Source organism: Osmia bicornis, chromosome 3 (assembly GCF_907164935.1).
Source record: "Osmia bicornis bicornis chromosome 3, iOsmBic2.1, whole genome shotgun sequence".
NCBI classification, from domain to species: domain Eukaryota; kingdom Metazoa; phylum Arthropoda; class Insecta; order Hymenoptera; family Megachilidae; genus Osmia; species Osmia bicornis.
The window spans coordinates 3,350,662-3,369,427 of record NC_060218.1 but is presented as its reverse complement, the minus strand read 5'-3'; the positions used below and the strand labels follow the sequence as shown (position 1 = coordinate 3,369,427).

At 44.3% G+C, this 18,766-nt stretch overlaps 1 protein-coding gene across 1 annotated transcript in view; it reads right to left on the bottom strand.

The window, feature by feature from the left end:
- The window catches only part of LOC114877543 (paired box protein Pax-2-A), a 102,263-nt gene that overhangs the window by 74,285 nt on the left and 9,212 nt on the right, over window positions 1–18,766 (bottom strand). Inside the window, exons 2-3 of the mRNA XM_029190232.2 lie at window positions 4,784–5,089; window positions 221–250 (exon numbers count right to left, since the gene is read on the bottom strand). Of these exons, the coding sequence (XP_029046065.1) occupies window positions 221–250; window positions 4,784–4,985 (232 nt within the window). The 5' untranslated portion in view covers window positions 4,986–5,089. The remainder of the gene's footprint in view (window positions 1–220; window positions 251–4,783; window positions 5,090–18,766) is intronic.

Here is an 18,766-nt window from a genome sequence, read left to right as displayed (position 1 = left end):
TCGCCAATTAGATATCGCCGCGGAAACTGTGCGTCTCGAGGCTCTTAAGAGCGATCGATAAGAAAGCGTGTTAGGATAATTGCTTATTTCTCACGATCGATCGCCGACCACGATAAACCAATCGACGAGTCGCTTGATAAGCTTGCGCGATTCTTTGTCCAATCAATCATAACGGGACATTTTGATAACGGTACTAAAAGGAACTTTTATTATCACTCACCGTCCTGGTTCATCCCGTGGCCTCCGTCATCTGTTTAAAAGAAAGAAAATAATTTAATTATTTCATCGAGAATTGGATCGAAAACATAGCTTTCTGATCGGTAATTAATCAGATGTCATTTATATATACACGGATCGATAATCTAAGCTTTAGTTTATAAAATATTTAAACAGTGATGTTCGATCGGCGATGTCGATACACCTTCGAACGCGTCTAGATGCAAGCTTGTCCCCGATGAAAAATAAAAAAATAAATAAAAATGGAAGGAGTAGCTTCTAACGTTGCAGGTTGCAGATCATGACGACTTGCAAGGAGAAAACGATAGCAGGCTCTAGTGGCGGAGTGCAAGCTATTTGTACTGGTGGCTGGTATCGCGGCATCGCGCTGTGTTCCTTTATTTAACCCTATAAATAACCGGCCGCTATCTCACCCCGTGAACGTTTCCTTGCTAAATACGAACACAGAGACGGGCATCGCGAAATATTACGTGCTGCCAGTCACTCTGTTACGGGGTTGCCACGATGCGAATCCCCATCAGCGTTCCAGCCAGCCCGACCAAAGGAAAAGAATTCCACGCCACGATGGACCTTTCTTCTTTTTATTGTTAGAAAGATTGCGGGTTACAGAGGGGTATAGGATCGCTCGCATCGTCGTTCGACTCTCGTGCTAACTCGTGCCAAAGATTGATAAAGTACTTTTTATTAACCCTTTCACGGACGATGGAATTTTCAATCGAACCTTTATTTATTCTAAGCATACGCTTATGAATATGATTTTCTTTGAACGTTTCGAGGGACTTGATGCTTTAACCGCGTTGTGAAATGAACTTGTTAATTTCAGGGGACAAGTTTCACCGACAGGTTCTACAACGTTACATTCATCGTCACGTTCCTTCACAGAGGCGGACAGTTTCGATGCATATGAAATTAATGTACCGGGGTGAGATTTAATGCTTCGTACCTGCTGCCACTGTCTCCATACTTAGAGACGTATTATGCTGGCTTGAATGCGAACGCGGACATTGACAAATCGGGGGGATAATGTAGGAGTGGAGAAATTTTTAAAAACAACGCGTTGCTTTTATTATTCCAAAATGTGAATTTCCCTGCGTCAGAGTTGTGCTTAAAGTGTTTAGAAAGCAGAGAATGTTTCTAATAGTAAAAAATTTCTTTTTCAGGGTAGTAAGACGGAGGATAGGAGAACAACTATCGTCCAGCGAAGGTGAAATCATAGGATTCACGAGGTTAGTAAAGCATTCATTAAAATAATTTCAACGAGTATTAGGCGTACGGTTCGCATAAACGATCGCTGCGTACACGCTGGTATTAATTACAAATTAATGCAACTAGATAACCACGCGCCATTAGAGATAATCGCGGCTCGATCTCCGCGTTCCCTTCGATCCGATCTCGGCCTCTCGATCGGCAATTAAAACATTGTCGCGACGGTGGTCGACGCGAGAAAATCGAGAAACGAGAAAAATCCGGCAAAGCACGGGAACCCAATTTATGTCCCTCCCATTCTGCAACTCTTCTATTTCTCTTCTCTCTCTCGTCTAATTAAGCGTTGTGTCCCCTCGTTAAGGATGTACCACGGTTACGTTCGATGTATCGATACTAATTGCTTCGAAGGGAAACGCTGCGACCATTTGAGAAATTGATTCCTACCATACGTTTCTCTATTTGTGGATCAATTAAAGATGTTCGACGCTGTGCGTCAACTTAATTCCGTATAATAAGCGCAGTTGCGAATTTCTTGGCGAAAACGAGGAATGGAACGAATGAAAATAAGGAAACGAATGGAGCATCGACGGAGACAATGAATTATAGGCTTTGTTCCTTATTATCGAGACGATCTTTCTTCGGCACCGATGATTGGCCGTGTGATATCGATCTTTGACGATCGAGATATAGGCACAATGGCCCGAGGTGGTCCTGCGTGATCAATTTAATTCGAATAGCTGGACGTCGCGCAGCGTGATACGACAAATATTTAGAATCGCATTAACGAAAGGCTTAGCTTTGATTAACCTTTGCGTCGGCGTATGCAATTAGCAGCCTGATCGGTCCATATGGATTGTCGTTAAACAAATAAACCATCCATCAAAAATGTTGATCGTGGATTTATAATATGTCGAACGAAAGGGAACGAAAATAATTGAAGAGAACGATAGAAGATAGAAAATGAAGTGGCACATTCACGTGTGGTCTTCGAACTGATCGAAAGACTTTCTGTCAAATACTTGATATCATTAGATTTAACGACCCCTCCTGGATGTCTCCTTCCTCTTTCTTCTCCGTTTTCCCCCTGGTCCCGTTCACCACGGGCCATGCCGCGTTAGTGGCTGCTGCCAAGGCGGCAGCCTTTCATCTTCCTTAACCAGCGCCACTCTCTTCAGCGTCCGGAACGACTATATACGCGACTCGACCACGATGAGAGTCCACGCCGCGACCGCTGGTTCCGGAGAACTACCGCTTCACCGGACCCTTTGTGCGCGTTTCCTCTTCTATACAGGGTGCTTTCGTAAAATGCACCATCGTATCATTTACTGAACCCTCTATGTCCCAATTAGAATTTTGCAATCCTTGATTGTCGATTTCATTTCGATCAATTAAACCTTATGCCATGAAATTTTCATTTTTTCTATAATATTGAAATACTAAAAATCCAGAGATTCCAAAGTCTGCCATTTTATAATCAATTCCCAAGGAGTTAATTGACCGATTCTAGGCAATTTTTTGAATTTCATCCAATTTGTTTGAGCCAAAGTAGCTAAGGCGAAATCGCCAGGCACACCGTGTATACGTGTACGTGTGCTCGAAAAGATCGTTGCCGTGGAACTCGTGGCAACTTCAGCTAACTCGATTGTTCCGTACGGAACAAGGAGGCCTTTCACGCGGCTCTTGTTCTGCCGGTCTTTGATGAAGGATCGGCACGTATCGGCCGGCTCGATGTCCCGCGAGGATAAGATTCAATTAAGTCGATATTGATGCGACGATAAGCACAGCGAGATAACAGGGACTCGAGGGTAGCAACGTATCATTACGGCTTAATGAAGAAATTTTGTGCGAACGGATCTATCCGCTAACTCAAACGGGAAATCGTTTTAATTTCCCTCCTACGAGGAGTGTGTACATCGTACGCAAACTTGCACTAAGAAATCAAGGAAAAACTTTAGGAAGAAAAAGTATATTTAGAAATTGATGATAACTTGGACTGACTAATTGAGTCTTATACTCCAGAAACACATAATTACAGCTCTCAATCGAGAAGCTACATTACCGCTAATCGAGTACCTAAAATTACATCCATCACGTACGCAGATGCAAATACCGTGAATGCTTACGTTTCGCAATCACGAAATTAATAAATCCATAAAGTCAAACGTGCCAATTTTCCTCGACACAAACAACGCGCCGCTATCCAGCGAACAATCGCGCCGTAAATCATCTCCGGCTTCTCCTAATTGACGAATAAATCGCAGCCGAAAGTGGAACCATTCGTCATTCCGGAGAGGCGTACAACGAGCATCGTAAAATTCCCTCCGTCTGGAACGCTGTGTAAGAAACGGGGTTGATTTGAACCCTTTCACAGTGGCATTTATTACGTCACGATAAAAGGAAAATTCAAAAACTGTGAAAATGAAAATATTCCTAAAAGCTCCAATATACATAAGGTATGCAGCGAAAGGGTTGACGCGTGTGATTGGTCAAGGTATTTGTGAATTCTGTTGAATTCCATTGAATTAACTCGGCGAACACAGTGCACCGTCATCGCTTGAGATCGTAATAGAAGCGTCGAGCGGCGTGGACGAAGATTTATCGAGGGTTTCCGCGAAGCACGTGCCAGGAACTTTTTGCAGGTGCAACATTCCTATCGGCTTGCGATCACGCGAAAAATATGACCGCGTTATTAGATCGAAAATCGGTGTCGTGATCGATAGAACGATCAAATTTTGAAATAAATGAATCAACGATCCATCGTGTGTTTATGCAACTATGAATCCGCTTGTACCATCGAAGAGTTGAAAGGTAATGATCGCTGTTATGCAGCTTCGATTTCTAAAGGAATAAACTAACATCGCTTCGAGAAGGAAAAAAGAGTATGTACCTTGAAGAAGAAGAATTTCAAGAATGTCCCGGAGCGTGCTGATACACGATGGGCAGGAGAAAAAGCAGTGTACAAGTGTCTGCATCACCTGTAGATCGTTTTTATCGAGTGGACGTTGACTCGACAACGCGGGCAAGAAGAAGACTAATTACGATGATAGAACGTTTTATGTTAGCCTTTTAGCGTAATATCAGAATTCATACGTTCCGATGGGAAATGATTCGAACAACAAACACGCGGTTAATAACGAATTAATAAAATTAGAAGTATGTTAAAATATGAATAAAATTAGAATCGCAGGAAAGTATTTTCATCTAATCACGTATCGAATCTACATATTTCATCTTAATTCGTGTTTCGAATAATTTAATAAAATATTTAATTTTCGTTCAAAATTACTCTTTCCTGCGAAATAGAAGGACAATCGGGATGGATTCGTAAGAAGAAACATACGTTTTTTCTTGGAGTCCTCGTTCATACCTCCGGGAGTTGCAGCTCCGTGATTATGGTGGTGGAGGACCAGGGGATCCTGAGGATGCGGATGAATGGCGGTCAGGGCACTTCCGGCTGGGTCACCTGGGTTGACCCCGACCCCGACCCCCAGGTGAAGAGCACCATGCTGCGTCGCGTGTGCCGGAAGCTCCATGCTGATCATAGCACGCCACCCTTCTTCCAACCCTCCTCTTCCGCCACCCTCCTCCGCCGTGGACAACACCCCGTCGATTTGGACGAGGTGTCTCGTCAACCCCTCGTCTCCTTCTGAAACACGAAACGTTTTAATTAATTAGCGACAGAGTTCTATTTCTACAAAAGAAAAAGCCTGGCCACTCTGTCACGAAGCTGTTTTTCTCGACTCCAGGCTAGGCAGCTGACGGAGTGTCTGTTCAGAAAATGGTAACAGAGTTTCAATCAACGATTCTCGACCAGCTGGTAGCAAGAATAGCGTAGACAATGGGGTGGTTGAATCGCGGTTAGCGGATGGACGAAAGTCGAGCGTGTCGCGGGCGTGCAGAGAGTGGCAGAAAAATCGAGCGGCGTCGCTCGAACCGCGGTTGAATCGCCTTTGCCACGCTTTTTACGCCCGTGGCCGACCGTTTCTTCGTTCCTCTCCGCGTAATGACCCGGCAGGGCCGATCTTTTTTGCTTATTACCGTCGAGAAGGCCGCCACGAAGAGGCCCGCTAGCCACCAGTGATTCCTCCGATGAATGAAAGGATGAATGGAGCGTCATTTCGGCCGCGTTCCCGCCGATACTCCGCCGACCTCGAATGCTAGCCTAGCCCACGATTTCGGTTCCGTCCAAGGAAATTGCTTTTCTTGCCAGCTACCATCCAGTTTAGATGATACTCCTCAAAGCTGACTCGATTATCCGAAAAAGTGGATTGAATTTTTCACGTTGCACCGAGCATTCTTGCAACTGGATCCCAAAGCTTCTCAGCAAACACAAATACCAGCGCGAATAGAGGAAACTATTCCCTAAGCTCGCTCGGAAACGCTTCCTAAACGGACGTGGAGCGATCATCTTCGTGATCGGCGCTGAAAAGAAGCAGGAATCGGCAAGAAAAGGAAGGAGCGCAACCGTTGTTGAAGGTTCAGCAAAAAGTCAGGAACTTATCGGAAATGAGGACGAGGATGATTGTTTAGCTCGTAGGCAGCGGGTAACCTTCTGCTTGGAGGATCTTCGTTCAGGGTGCTTCTCGCTGCAGAAGAAGGGGGCTCGTGCTACCAGGCGGTGGGCCCTCCTAATGGACCCTGGAATGTAGCTAGAACGCCGAGTAAACGTCGGGTAAAAGCTGTACGGATCGTCGATGGGGAGAGGAAAAGAGGAAGTCTCGCGGTCGGTGCGAGACTTGGAACAAGCTTAAGTAAAGCAAAGTGGGTGAGTGGTGGACGAGCAAAGTGCGCGTAAAGACCAGGCAGAGCCCCGGAGTCGTTTCGATGAGACTGTGTTCTCTCTGTAACCGTGGGAGTCAGGCGAACGACGATGCCCGGCTCCGTGTCTACGCACTCGCTAAAACCATTGTTTATGGCAGCGCTGAACAGACCGCGTATACTTTGCTAACTAGCCCCTCTCGCGAGGGCACAGCTCTTTAGAGAGAGCCGAGAGCTCTAACTGTCGGGGATGGACGAGGATACGTTCCCGTGCACCGACAGACTTTGCTCGGAAATCATGTTTGCCTAGGGAATGGGAAACGAGCCTCGCGTGTGGTCAGCGTCTTCCATCAGGATCGTTCTAGATGTCCGGCATTCAGCTGCATTTTTTTTTCTTCCGAATCATTTGGTCATTCTTTACTTGTCGTTTATGCTCTATTCAAGTATACGCTCAGGTGTGCGTATCTTTTCAAGCAATATACCTGATAATTATATAGAGTAAGGTATACTTTGAGGATTTCAATTATCTTGATGTATAGAACGTTTCAAGCAACCGGGACAAGCTGTGTCTTTACGACTTCTGTATAATAGATTCCATACAAATAATTTTATTTCTATCCCTGCAAGAAGCATTTCAAGTTAACCTCATGCTAATACCAAAGCGATCGACCTTCCTTCCCATCGTGGTCGGTAAAAACCAGAAAATTCCTCCGTAGAGAATCAATGTACTCGAAGTATTTAATATAAAACCTCGGATTCCTGGATGGAATAGGGCAAGAAACCGGTACAGTCCCGGTGGCTGGAAGTAGAAGCTAAGAGCCATGCAGTCTGCGGATCGAGTCTCTTATAAACCATACTTCGAAACAGATCGGTCTGAACAGGTTGTTCCGAAAAATGACGACTTATCATTAATTCGACGACGTTCTCGTTCATTTCCGCTTTTACGATCGCGGCCAGCTACGTGAGAAAGAATGCAACACGGAAGCTCCAACATCCCCGTAACGCTCCATCTCTCCCCTTCCCTATATAGATCATGATGAGAATTCCGCGCGTTCCGAGCTACGATTCGAATAAATTAATAAACATGACCGAAAGGGAACGGAGGCGCCGGTGGATTCCAAAGCCGGCACGAAATCCCACGGGATCGGACGTGGCTGAATCCTTTTTCCGCAGGATCCCATCAAACGTTCCTCGGCTTTCGTTTATGGACCCGACCGGTTGCATAATGCGCAACGCGTTTTCGCGTGATGGTACACGCGAACACACGGATCGCGTAACATTGCGGATCGCTCACGAACGCGTTTAGTACCATGAATCCGTCGGTCGAGCAATTTCCCGATGCATATTGTCACGCGTTGTTAAGCGCCGAGAACACCGCCATTACAAGCAGTCAGTCAGTCAGTCGAAGGATCGACCGATGGCGGACGATAGAACAGAGGAAGAAAAGGCACGTTTTGCTTGGGCTACCGGTTGCAGTAGCTCGGCCAGTATCGGCTATTCCCTGTTTGCTGTTTACGTAAGCAGACGATGATCGTTCGTGGTACGCTTGGTATTCCTCTGGAAATTCGAGCGATACTTGTCTGCTCCGTTTCTACTCCGCTCTTCCCATGATGCGTTTTTCAGAACCCCCCGATACCGGGAGGGTAATTGAGAGATTTTGTTGGTTCGAGGTTTTACGAGGTTCGTGTATTGGGAATTTTTTTAAGTAAAAAGCAATTTAGGAACTGTTTGTAATTTTACTTTCAGAAAATTATTCAACTTTATAACGTTTAATAATAGCGCTCGTCCGCCGTTAGGTTAACGATCGAGAGGAGCAACAAAACGGTAATAGTTCGCTTAGGATGCGATCTAGCGTCGAGTGAAATAAATAATTCATAATAAATGGGGGGATGCGGGTCGTTTTTCCAGGGGACATCGATCGGACGCGTAGAGGCGACGATGATCGCGCAGCTTCCGCATGAATATTCAGACGAGGCGTAGCCCCGCTTTGGTCCACGTAATCGGCCATCCACTCGAGGGATTAGCATCGGCTTTCGTCGAACAAAAAGTATCTCTCGGTTCGCTCATTAACCCCATTGCCCGTACTTGGCCACCGTGCACGTGGTGCAGCTACGCGTGCAATTCACAAACGCATATATCTACATTAATAGAAGGTACGGTGGCCGGTGTAAAGTTGCCGCTTCGAGAGCTAAATGAACGGTAATCGACCGCTCGTACGGATTGTAACGCGAAAATCCTCGGAAATGAAGACCTCCCGAAGTGGCTTCGAAGCGTTGATTATAGGCTTCGATGCTTGATTACACGCGAGCTGTGAATGAGAATAAATCTGGAAGCCAAGAGACCCGCGTCGAGATTTACCGCGCCTCATTAATTGAATTGGTATACACTGTCTTTATTAACTTACACTGGTGAACGTAAATTGGTGGTCTCAGGATTTATTGAACCTGATAATTAATGGAGATGGAAATTAGAATTTTATTAGAGCGACAAGTCAATTCGCATTCTCGACACTTTTTTTCTCTAATGGAGTTTTTAATTAAATTAAGTACCGTTTCAATTAATCATCTTAGTGGAGAACCGAGAAACGTTTCAGAATTCTCGTTGTTAGAGTTAAACGTTCTCTCCTTCTAACAAATTCAAACATAATTGTAAGATCAACTATCGAACGGCAGGCAAAGGAAAGACGAGAGAAGCAACATAAATCACTGGTCCACAGTTCGCGGGGCGTTTTGCCGGGGAACGAGGCCGATTGACCCGGGTACACGCGGTATCGTTCGCGAATCTGCCGCGTTCACGGTTTATCAGTGATCGGCTCGTAAATCCCGAGCATCGTTATCGCCGGTTGTACGCGCGTGCACGTTCGCCACTTGGCCGACACTTCGTCGGCTCGCGGTGTACTGTTAATGAACAAAAATCCGCCGGTCTACTGGAGCATGGCGAGAACAGCCCACGTAGTGCGGGTACGTGGATAAGTGCGTTTACTAGCTGCTTATATCGCGACAGCCTCCAGAGATGATTCCGGTTCGCTTCCTGTGCCCGATTATTCGACCGAGTAAAAGGGAAAAGACGGCGCCGGTTTCGCGAATCACCGGTTCTCGATGAGCCACCTGTGACACGTGCCGCTTGCGATCGTTCTTGCGAGACCTCTTACTCGTCGTTCCTTCGTTTTGATTAGGTTTGTCATTGAAGGAAGACAAAGTTATTAGAAATTCTCATATTTATAAATTATTGAATAGAGACATCAAATTATATAGGCCTCGTATTCTATGAATCTCTCGGCAATGAAAATGTTAATAAATAATTTTATTGGAAAAAGATGTAAGGATCATAAATTCAGTCGACGTCGATATCCTCGTAAGCTATAACGAAATTTAAAATTCTTCATGTTTCTAGCGCTATAGTGACGCGTCAAGATGGAGTTTCAATCGCGTTAATATACGTACAGGAATGGTATAAAGTTTGCATCGGGACTTGTCGATAGAGCACCGTTCGATTACACAACGACGACAGTAACGGTGTGTACAATAAAGTAGCATGTAATAATGCCCGCTCCACGCAGGGGTCCCTCGTTTCTTCGAGCGAACGAGAGAGTTTCTCGGTCGGTTGATTGGCCGCTGCACGAAGAAATCGGCCTTCTGATTCCGGTTTTCCGTTCGCGGCTGCTCGACGAGAAGGAGGCGAGCCTCCTCTTTTCGCGGGCTGTGTAATAATGTAACGACGCGCCGCTTATTAATCGCCTCGTTCAACAAATCCACCAGCTTTCATTGACAGAGCAAGAAATCGTTTCGGAAGCAAAACACAATTTCAATTGTCTTCTCGTTACAATTTCCTGGCATACATTTCTAATTGAATATCATTTATTAATTAAATTTCCCCTTCGATTTTCTTACATGAAAATCCGCTCGACTTTCCACGAGAACCTGTTCGATTTTTGCTAAATTCCAGTTTCCTCGACCGCTTTCAATCAAAGAATTAATTAGGTCGATGAATTATTTAAAACGGAAATATTCGAGATGAAGTGTGTTTCCAGTGTCTGGTAACATTTCCTTTTTACTAAACTGAAGAAAGAGGGACCTGATCCCTAGCGCTATGATTGCCGATTGATCTACGATCCTTCCGTTTGATCGGTTCCTCCAAGGATCCACGGTTCTTTGAATTCCGGTTTTCCATCGATGAAAGAGGGAAGAAGAGGTAGCCAGGAGAAGAAGGAGGCGGATAAGTGAGTTTTAAAGAGCCACCTGTAGAAGGCCGTGGCACGTGCCACACTCGGTCTAATCCCGAGTCGCTCCCTTTGGGTGCCGTCCCCATCATGCAACGCTTGGTAGCAGGTAACAGGTACCAAGGTGCATCCCAGCGTGGTTCGAAGGATCGGCTAACAGCATCTCTGCCTCCTTTCGAAGCCTCGCCCGAGTCCTGTTCGCTCGATTACATCTACATTCTATATAAAACGACGGTTCCCGTGATTATCTGCCGGTTCATCTGCCGATTTCTTGACCCCGAACGCTCCTATCTTCATCGAGAACTGGCTAGCTCGAGTTTTCTTTAAAAGAGATATATACCAAGCAAATGGACGGTAGCTGAAGATCATGGGATAAAGATCTATGATGGTTCGCTTGAATTCAGCTCGGACTGGTTAGCGTTTTTCGAGCGTACGGCCGTTTGCAAGTGCACGGAAGTGAAGGCTGATTAAAGTTGGGGAAATTATAGGGATCAGATATTGGATGCTTCGTTGTAGATTCTTTTTGTACGTACGATTTTCAACCTGATTATTTCTTAATCTTGAATCGATTACGAATCTGTTGAACAGAGTAATCGTATTGTTTTTATTTGAGAAAAGAAATATCGTAGACTCGTATTTGGTACGAGATAAAAAGGTACATTTGTTTTTATTAATCAGACTTTCAATACGCTATGGTACTATATCTTTCTCTTACGTAATGCGTTAATTACTTGACCGAGTTAATTTTGCAATCTCGGCCGATATATTAACACGTTACAATTTCTTTTCTTTGGAGAATTAGAAATTTAATATTTATCTGCTCTTCTCCGTGTTCGATTATCAGAATCTTCCTGTAAATTGGTCAGCTTTCGTAAATGGCATAAACACGAGCGTACCACAGCAATAAGGATAGATTAATAACCCGTTGAACAAGCACGTAACACGGGTGCGAGCGAAAGTCAAATTAGCAAAACCAACGTCGCTTTCTGACGTGTCACTCAGCGTTTCGCCCGACTAGGAACGAGTTTCGCTAATGAGACGAATAATTAATGCAAGCAACACGCTCGATTAAGCGTCCAATCGTTGCTCTTCGAGCTGAGAAGTCGCAGGTAAAATCGGAAACACGCGAATTCTTAGAAAAACGAACAAACATTCATCGAACAGGGTTGTCGCTCGATGATTACAAGCCGATCGTTCATCGAGTCGACGATCGGCAACGATAATGGCAAGCTCGGTCAGTCGTTTATTGGTTTGTAAGACGAGAAAGGCGTGTTCGTGACCGGAGGTGGAACTATGACAAATCTACCGGAGCTACCGGAAATTAATGTTAACTTTTTGCTCGACCGACTCGAAACCGCGAGCGTTCTTTGCTTATGGAATGTATTCAGTTGATTCTTTCTTTTTTAAAGACACAAGATGAATCCAAAACACGCGATAGTTACAGATAATTATTTTCGAAATTACCGGGGATATTTGTCAGTTTACGATTTTTTTTATTCCTGGAATTCAGAATTTATATTCTATGGGCTCTAAATTATTATAGAGCAATCTCGGCTGACGATTAGATGAAATAACTGCAGAGAAATCCTAGCGGATCTCTCGTGAACGACGTCCAATTGACCGCACGCCGATGAAATTCTTCGCAACGCGTCGCGAGAATTTATATATTTACACCGATCTCTCTTCTCGCCTGTTTTATATCTTTCAATTATACGAACACTTCGTTTTATTGTGTATTTTATGGAGCCTCCGAATTGATTGATTTATAAACAGCCGAACCTGAGAATCAATTTCTGAACTTGATAAATTTTTCAGAAAAATCAATCCTAGTTTTATAAAATTATTTAAAAATGAACCATCTTTGTACCGTAAGAAAATTCGAATTTTTTTCTTCAAATTGAAATCTCTCGTTCCTATTGGGTGATAGACGATTAACCTGGATCTGGAACGCACGTAACGTACTATGGTGGAGATGGTTGGCGGAAAGCATAGTTTAGCGACACAGGTATCGAGACGAATCGCGTCGCGTTGCCACTCTCGTTTCTCTCGAGCCAGATACACACGTAGCGTGGCACTCGGCTCGCGAAACCAGAGCTCAGGATAGATGCGACGATCGTGCGTGAAGATAGAAAAGTTGTAAAGCTGGTCGAGGAGAGACTTGAAACGGGTCGATTCGCGTTGCGTGCTGAACGGGGTACGGATTAGAATATTTCAATCGGTCTATCGAACGTTCCGCGGTTATTCATATCGAGCCGAGCGAAACGCGTGGGCTACGACTGTGGCAATAATTTTCATCACGGTCCGATATCGTTCGAAACGAAGGGAAAAAATTCTTTTACGAAAGTACGAAGATTCGAAGAAAAAGAATCAATGGGACACCATGTGAATTTCTGATTAAGTAATGCTTCGCGTAATGTTTCTCGTTAACGCGACCGATTGGGTTCACTTGCATTCATTAACAATTTTCCTCGGCTTTGTATGTTATTACGTTTTCGTATCGCTTGTGCGAGTATCTTGATTACGTAGCAAACAAGCTGCGTATTGCAGTCAAACCTGATTTCAATATTAGGAATTATTGAAATCTCTGGTATAAACTAGGATTTAGAATCTTAATTGCTACTAGATTATAAGCAATAATGGTGCAGGGGCAGCGATTAGACGGGATTCAATTGACATGAATGGAATTTCTGAAAGTCGCTCGAAGAAACAGACGTTTCCTTTCAGAAAAATATGTATCAATATTTATGTACTATCTACGGTTCGATGTTACAAAAGGGTTGAATTATTTTCTCAACGGAATAAAAATTGTTTTACAAAAGGTATCTACACGGTGGTCACGTATTTCGTGACGCGGTTTTTTCTCACGTGTTTCTTTTTATTTGTGTTACATTAACGGTAACACATTCATTGTAGTCGAAGAGATTTCGACGGAGAGAATACAATGGCTCAGGTGGATAATCGATTGATTATACACGCGGCTAACTGTAACACCGTGGACTTCCTACTGCCTTTTGCATTAGGAAAAAAGATCAATTGTGTCAGCTTCTTCTGTGTCTTACCTCCTATCCTATTCACTTTGCAAGTTCCTGCTACCGTTATTACATACCTGCTACCTTAAAGAAAACTAGGATCTTTTGTCCTTAGCGTTATTAAATGAAAATTTTAGAATTTTAGAATCTAAGAATCTTGGAAGCTTAAAAGCTTACAATGAGGAGGAGTCAAATCCACGTTGCCCCCCAAAAAGTCTATAATATGGAAAATAGGATCTCTTGGGTCGATTTGCGTTGCGTGGCGCCTGAAAGATCGGCTCGAATCCGTTTTATCTATCTCGCTAGTCGAGTCGAGCCGAGTCGAGTTCAGTTCAGTCGCCTTCTAGTTGCTAGTCCGCCCACCGTGGCCGCTCGCGGAGTCAGTGAAGGTCCAGGCCGCGTGCCACCTTGCATTTTTATCGATGCCGGCACGATAAGCACCACCGGTGGATCTGCAGCGCAGTTTCTTACACTTTCACGATTCAAGAGGCCGGGAAACTGGACGACGACTCGCGTTCCCCGCATACAAAACACTTTCGATCGAGGACCTCCATGCGGCTTTCACGCGTGCTCTGCAACTTGTCGCCGATAAAAACAACCGATAGTTGATTCTGCATAGAGAACTCGTATACCGAAAGGTGTTCGAGTAACAGAGAATTTGCTTAAAATTTTGTTCAGATAATTTCGCGAAAATTTCTCGATCGAATTGAAAAGTAGAACCGGGAGATACGAAGCTGCCGATGAAAGATCGGAAGAGAATGAAAGAGAAAAAGAGGATAAAAAATAGGAAAGTTAGAAGGGAAAGAAGAAGGAGACCGGCGTGTACAATTGATTGGTCCTGGAACATCCTGCCCCGCGTCCTCCACCCTGTCTTCATGGGAAAGTCGTCCACCGCAGACCTCTCTTACTTTTTGTGCTCGTCCACTTCTCTTCCATCGAACGTTTTCTCACCTTCCCCACCATTTTACTCTTCCATCTCTACGAAACTAATATCCACCTATCTAGTATCGTTCCTTTGATTCAAAGGAACACCGAAAAGTCTGAAGTCGATCGAGGCACCTGATGATCCTATAAGATCATATGAGACGATCGAGACGGAGTAAGTGAATATGAATTTGGGTGGATCGAATCGAGAATGGTCAATGAAATTTCCGCCGCTCCGCTTGACGATTGAAAGAAATCGCGTCGAAGCGTATCGAGATGAATCTGACCGGGATCGTAATTGAGACAGATTGGTATCCGTCGTGTGAACATCCTTGAATTGGATCAAAAACGATACACGAGGTATTGACACTAGACGAGGAATGTCCAGCCGATTATTAGGATTATACTCGGCCAGGTGTGCGCAGGTGAAATCCCGCGGACGGTCCTAAACGCAGGAAGGATCGATATTGGCGGATCGGTTATGCCGAACGGAGACGAATCGATTGTTGGTCGAAGCCGAGCGAGAAGTAACTGGATTCACCGGCGATGATGACCGACTTCGAGGGCAGACCGATCGTTTCCTGCAGCACCAGGAAGGATATCGACTCCGGTCTATCGAGTATTTCTATTATTCGCTGGATCGCCGGATGCTGCGTCGCTGTCATGGGAACGGGAACGTCCCGATCATTTTACCTTCTCTCATCTCGAACGAGTAATCGATTTGTTGAGAAAATTTCGAAAGCATCCCGTTAATCACAGTTACCGATTAACCACGTGGCTGTTAGATCGCGTTAAGGAAATTAAAGGGAACAAACCGCGAATGAATGATGCAAGACGATGGAACGCGAGCAGTTGATAATCGACGCGTGGAAACGCGCGAACCGCAGCCTCTAGTTTTTAAAAGAGCCTCTATAAAAGCACGTAAGGTAACAAAGGTGTCGAGTTTCCAGCGCGACAAGCGACCAGCAGACTTTGACGCGGTAGATACGCGGAGTTAAGTAGTAAGTCTGACGCATTATACGTCCCTCGTAAATTTATCACGCCAGAGGGAAGCTGTCATTGGGACCGTTTTTCTTTCCAACCACGATTGTTCCACATACTCTGCTCGATTCGATCGAGGTTTCTTTCCTTCTCTTTATCCATCCAGCCTCTGCTCGAATCACATTCCTTTCTATCTCTGTTCCTTTTATTTACATACACAGGCTCCGTATCAAATTCCTCTAAGTGCCATTTTATAGTCCGAGCTTGAAATTCTGCTAATGTAGAAAAAATAAAAGATCAACCCTAACTCTACGAGCAACTAATAAACATCTACATTCCGCTATGAATAAATTAAAACCACCGACGACGCCCACGCAACGCGATTGCTTCTCATTCAGCCATTCCTCGCGCAATTCGTTAAGCTAATGAGCACACGACGCCTAAGAAAATAGAGCCAGAAAAGATCACTGATATTACCTCGCTCGTGGATGTTGTTTTATTTCACGATTTAACCGTTGCAATATTCGCAGGTGCATTCGTGAGACTGGGATTAATTTCTGTCTTACGTTTGATAATATTTTAGAAATTAATATTATATGAAAAATTTTTCTTCGTACGGAAGATTATTCGTAAGGCACGCACGAGCAGGTTAATGTCCAGGTGGAAGGACACGGACGCACGTTGGTATCGGTAACACACGTGCATCGAACGGGTAGAGTTGCCGATCGGCCACGCCACCGATTCACCCGAGTACATACGCGTTAACGCAGCCCATTCCCCTCGTGGCCATCGGCGGTCAACTTCGATACCAGGAAGAGTCCTGGCTGACCATCGATACCAGAGATCTCGTCCCGTCTTTCGCCAACAATAACGGCCGGTTCTTGCTACACGCGATTACCGTTCGTCCTCACGGCAATTACTATTCCATTACTACATATTCCTACAGACGATCGGCGAACGCGTCGAAAGCGACATACGAACGACGTAGTTTTCTAATCTTACCAAATCACGCCATTCGCGCCTAAAATTATAAATTTCAAACGAATTATTCCCGTTCCGATGGATAGGAACAAAACAACTCGACGAGCGTTTATCGTCGCTCTCACAGGTTTATTACACCTTCGCGGCTAATTATTGTTGAAGTTTCTTGTACTAACGTTGCCTTCAATGGTAATTACTGGAAGCACACCTCGCTGGGAGCGTAAACGTTATGACTCAACGAACAAGTATTTTCAGATGATCAATTAACACGTAGTTACGTCGATTGTAACTCGGTTAGAGTAAGCAAGTTCGTGGGTCGATTGTGGATTGTTCCTTTGAAATATGTGAGACTGGAAACGGTGAGAAGTTGCTCGATTTCACCGAAAGACGATTCCCCATTTCGGTGGCCTTGGTAAGTTGATTAGCCCAGAAGATACGAGTATCTGACACGTAATATGGCGACCTTGCTCGAAGACGGGTGCCACAGGAAGTCGACAAGGTTTTTATCGTGACCGACGCTCATTGTTACTCCGACTAAACAGCTAAATGACCAAACGGGTTCTCCTGGTCGCTGCTAGCTATCAGAATTTTCGGTAGCCCGTATTTTCGAGATTTCAAGGCTAAAGCAATTCGTGATACATCTTTCATTTGATTCTTTTATTTTCACTAATTTTTATTGTAGAAAATTGTATCGTTTAAAAATTTTTATTAGAATTATTCGGTCGGACATTGTCTAACCCTCGTCCTGCCTTTCCCTTTCGCTCTCGAGTCCAATTGCATCACGGGTTCCCGTGCCGGATGCGTCCAACGGACGTCGAATTCCTCTTTTTTTTTTTCCACTCGACTTACATCCGCTTGGCGTCGCATAATTGAGAGAAAATCAGGTCGCCTCGTCTCCGTCGCGTCACCGTCCATTGTCGCCAGAAGATGATAAACAGATTACGGTAACTAAAAACATTTTCAATGTTTCTTCCACGAAATAGCGAAGAAATTCTTGTGTAGAAAAATGGAACTATCGGGTGGTTTAAACTGTTCGCTGTCGCGGATGAGAAGCGGTCCCGGGGAGGAACACAATACGCTCGAATCGAGCCGCAAAGAGATTCGATCTGATCTGTTCCCGATACCGTGTCGGAGATACCTACGGGTATCTCGCAAATAATGATTGTTAAACAAGCGGCGCGTTATATAGGGGGCCATTTCGTGCAATTGTGCGTACCACGAGCGTTAAACTTGCTCGGAACGGCACCTCGTTAACAGCGGCAGATATACAACCCCTGAAGGAAACTTTACTTCTCCCCTTCGCACAATGCTTTCTTCACTGGTACAATGTTGAACAAGGGTTGCCGAATATTTCGTATTATTTGTATATTTAATAAATACCAGGATGATACGGTGCTAAGTAGAGCAGAGTTGAACAAAAAACATGAATAACATCCGCAACGCCTACGAACGGATTTTTAATTAAATAACCGGTAACGGAAAATTTCAAGATAACCCACTAATGGATAATAATATCGATCTCGTTTCGCGTGCAAATAGATAGGCGTCTGGCGACCGTTAGAAACGTTATATGAAAAAAAAAAGGGGGAAAAAGAAGACACAAATCTAATTGCTGGTTTCTCGAGGCCGCAAGAGGAAGTCTAACGCCTGTCAGTGGAAAAAATATATACGAGCGTGGATATTACGCTCGCCTGGAAGACAAGCTTGATCGAAAATATGCAACCGTTCCGAACGGTTTGTAAAATCTAAAAGACACCTGGAAATATTTAATAGCCGCGGGAGAAATAACCGCGACGAGTTGGAAAACGAGTTACGCGTTCTAATGATCCTAACCATAGAGAGAAGAGGACCGCGTCGAACGGGGGGCGGTTATCTCTCGCGAGTTGGACAACATAGTTTACATGCACGAGCATCCTCTTGCTACTAAATTTCCTTTCAACCTTGTTAAAACCACGCCTCGTTAAGAACGCTTCAGAAAATCTGATCGCGATATATAACGGATAATCTTGGAAGGAAATCGTCCTCTCGTGCGGGACCATACTCACGTGCAACAAATTACTGACGTATTAATGAAGTACCGGTTAATAGGTGTCTTAACGTGAAAAACCACTTGTATCTTATATTCGCAACATTAGTTATCTGGTTCAGCTAGCAGTTGAATAATTCTCTTTTTCAATTATTTCTGTCGTACATTTCGCTAATTAAATTTGACAAAAAGATGGCATCCAGTATTACGCGTTAATTTATAGAAAATTCTCCCATTGGATAAATGAAATATTTTTAACGTCCTACAGTTTTCTTTATAATAAATATTAGTATTAATTTTCTTAAGAGTAAAACACCGAATGCCTCGTCGATCGGTATCATTGTAAGCAGACAATGAAACGTGAACAAAGGATTAATTAATATAGCAGGAAGATAAGGTTACTTT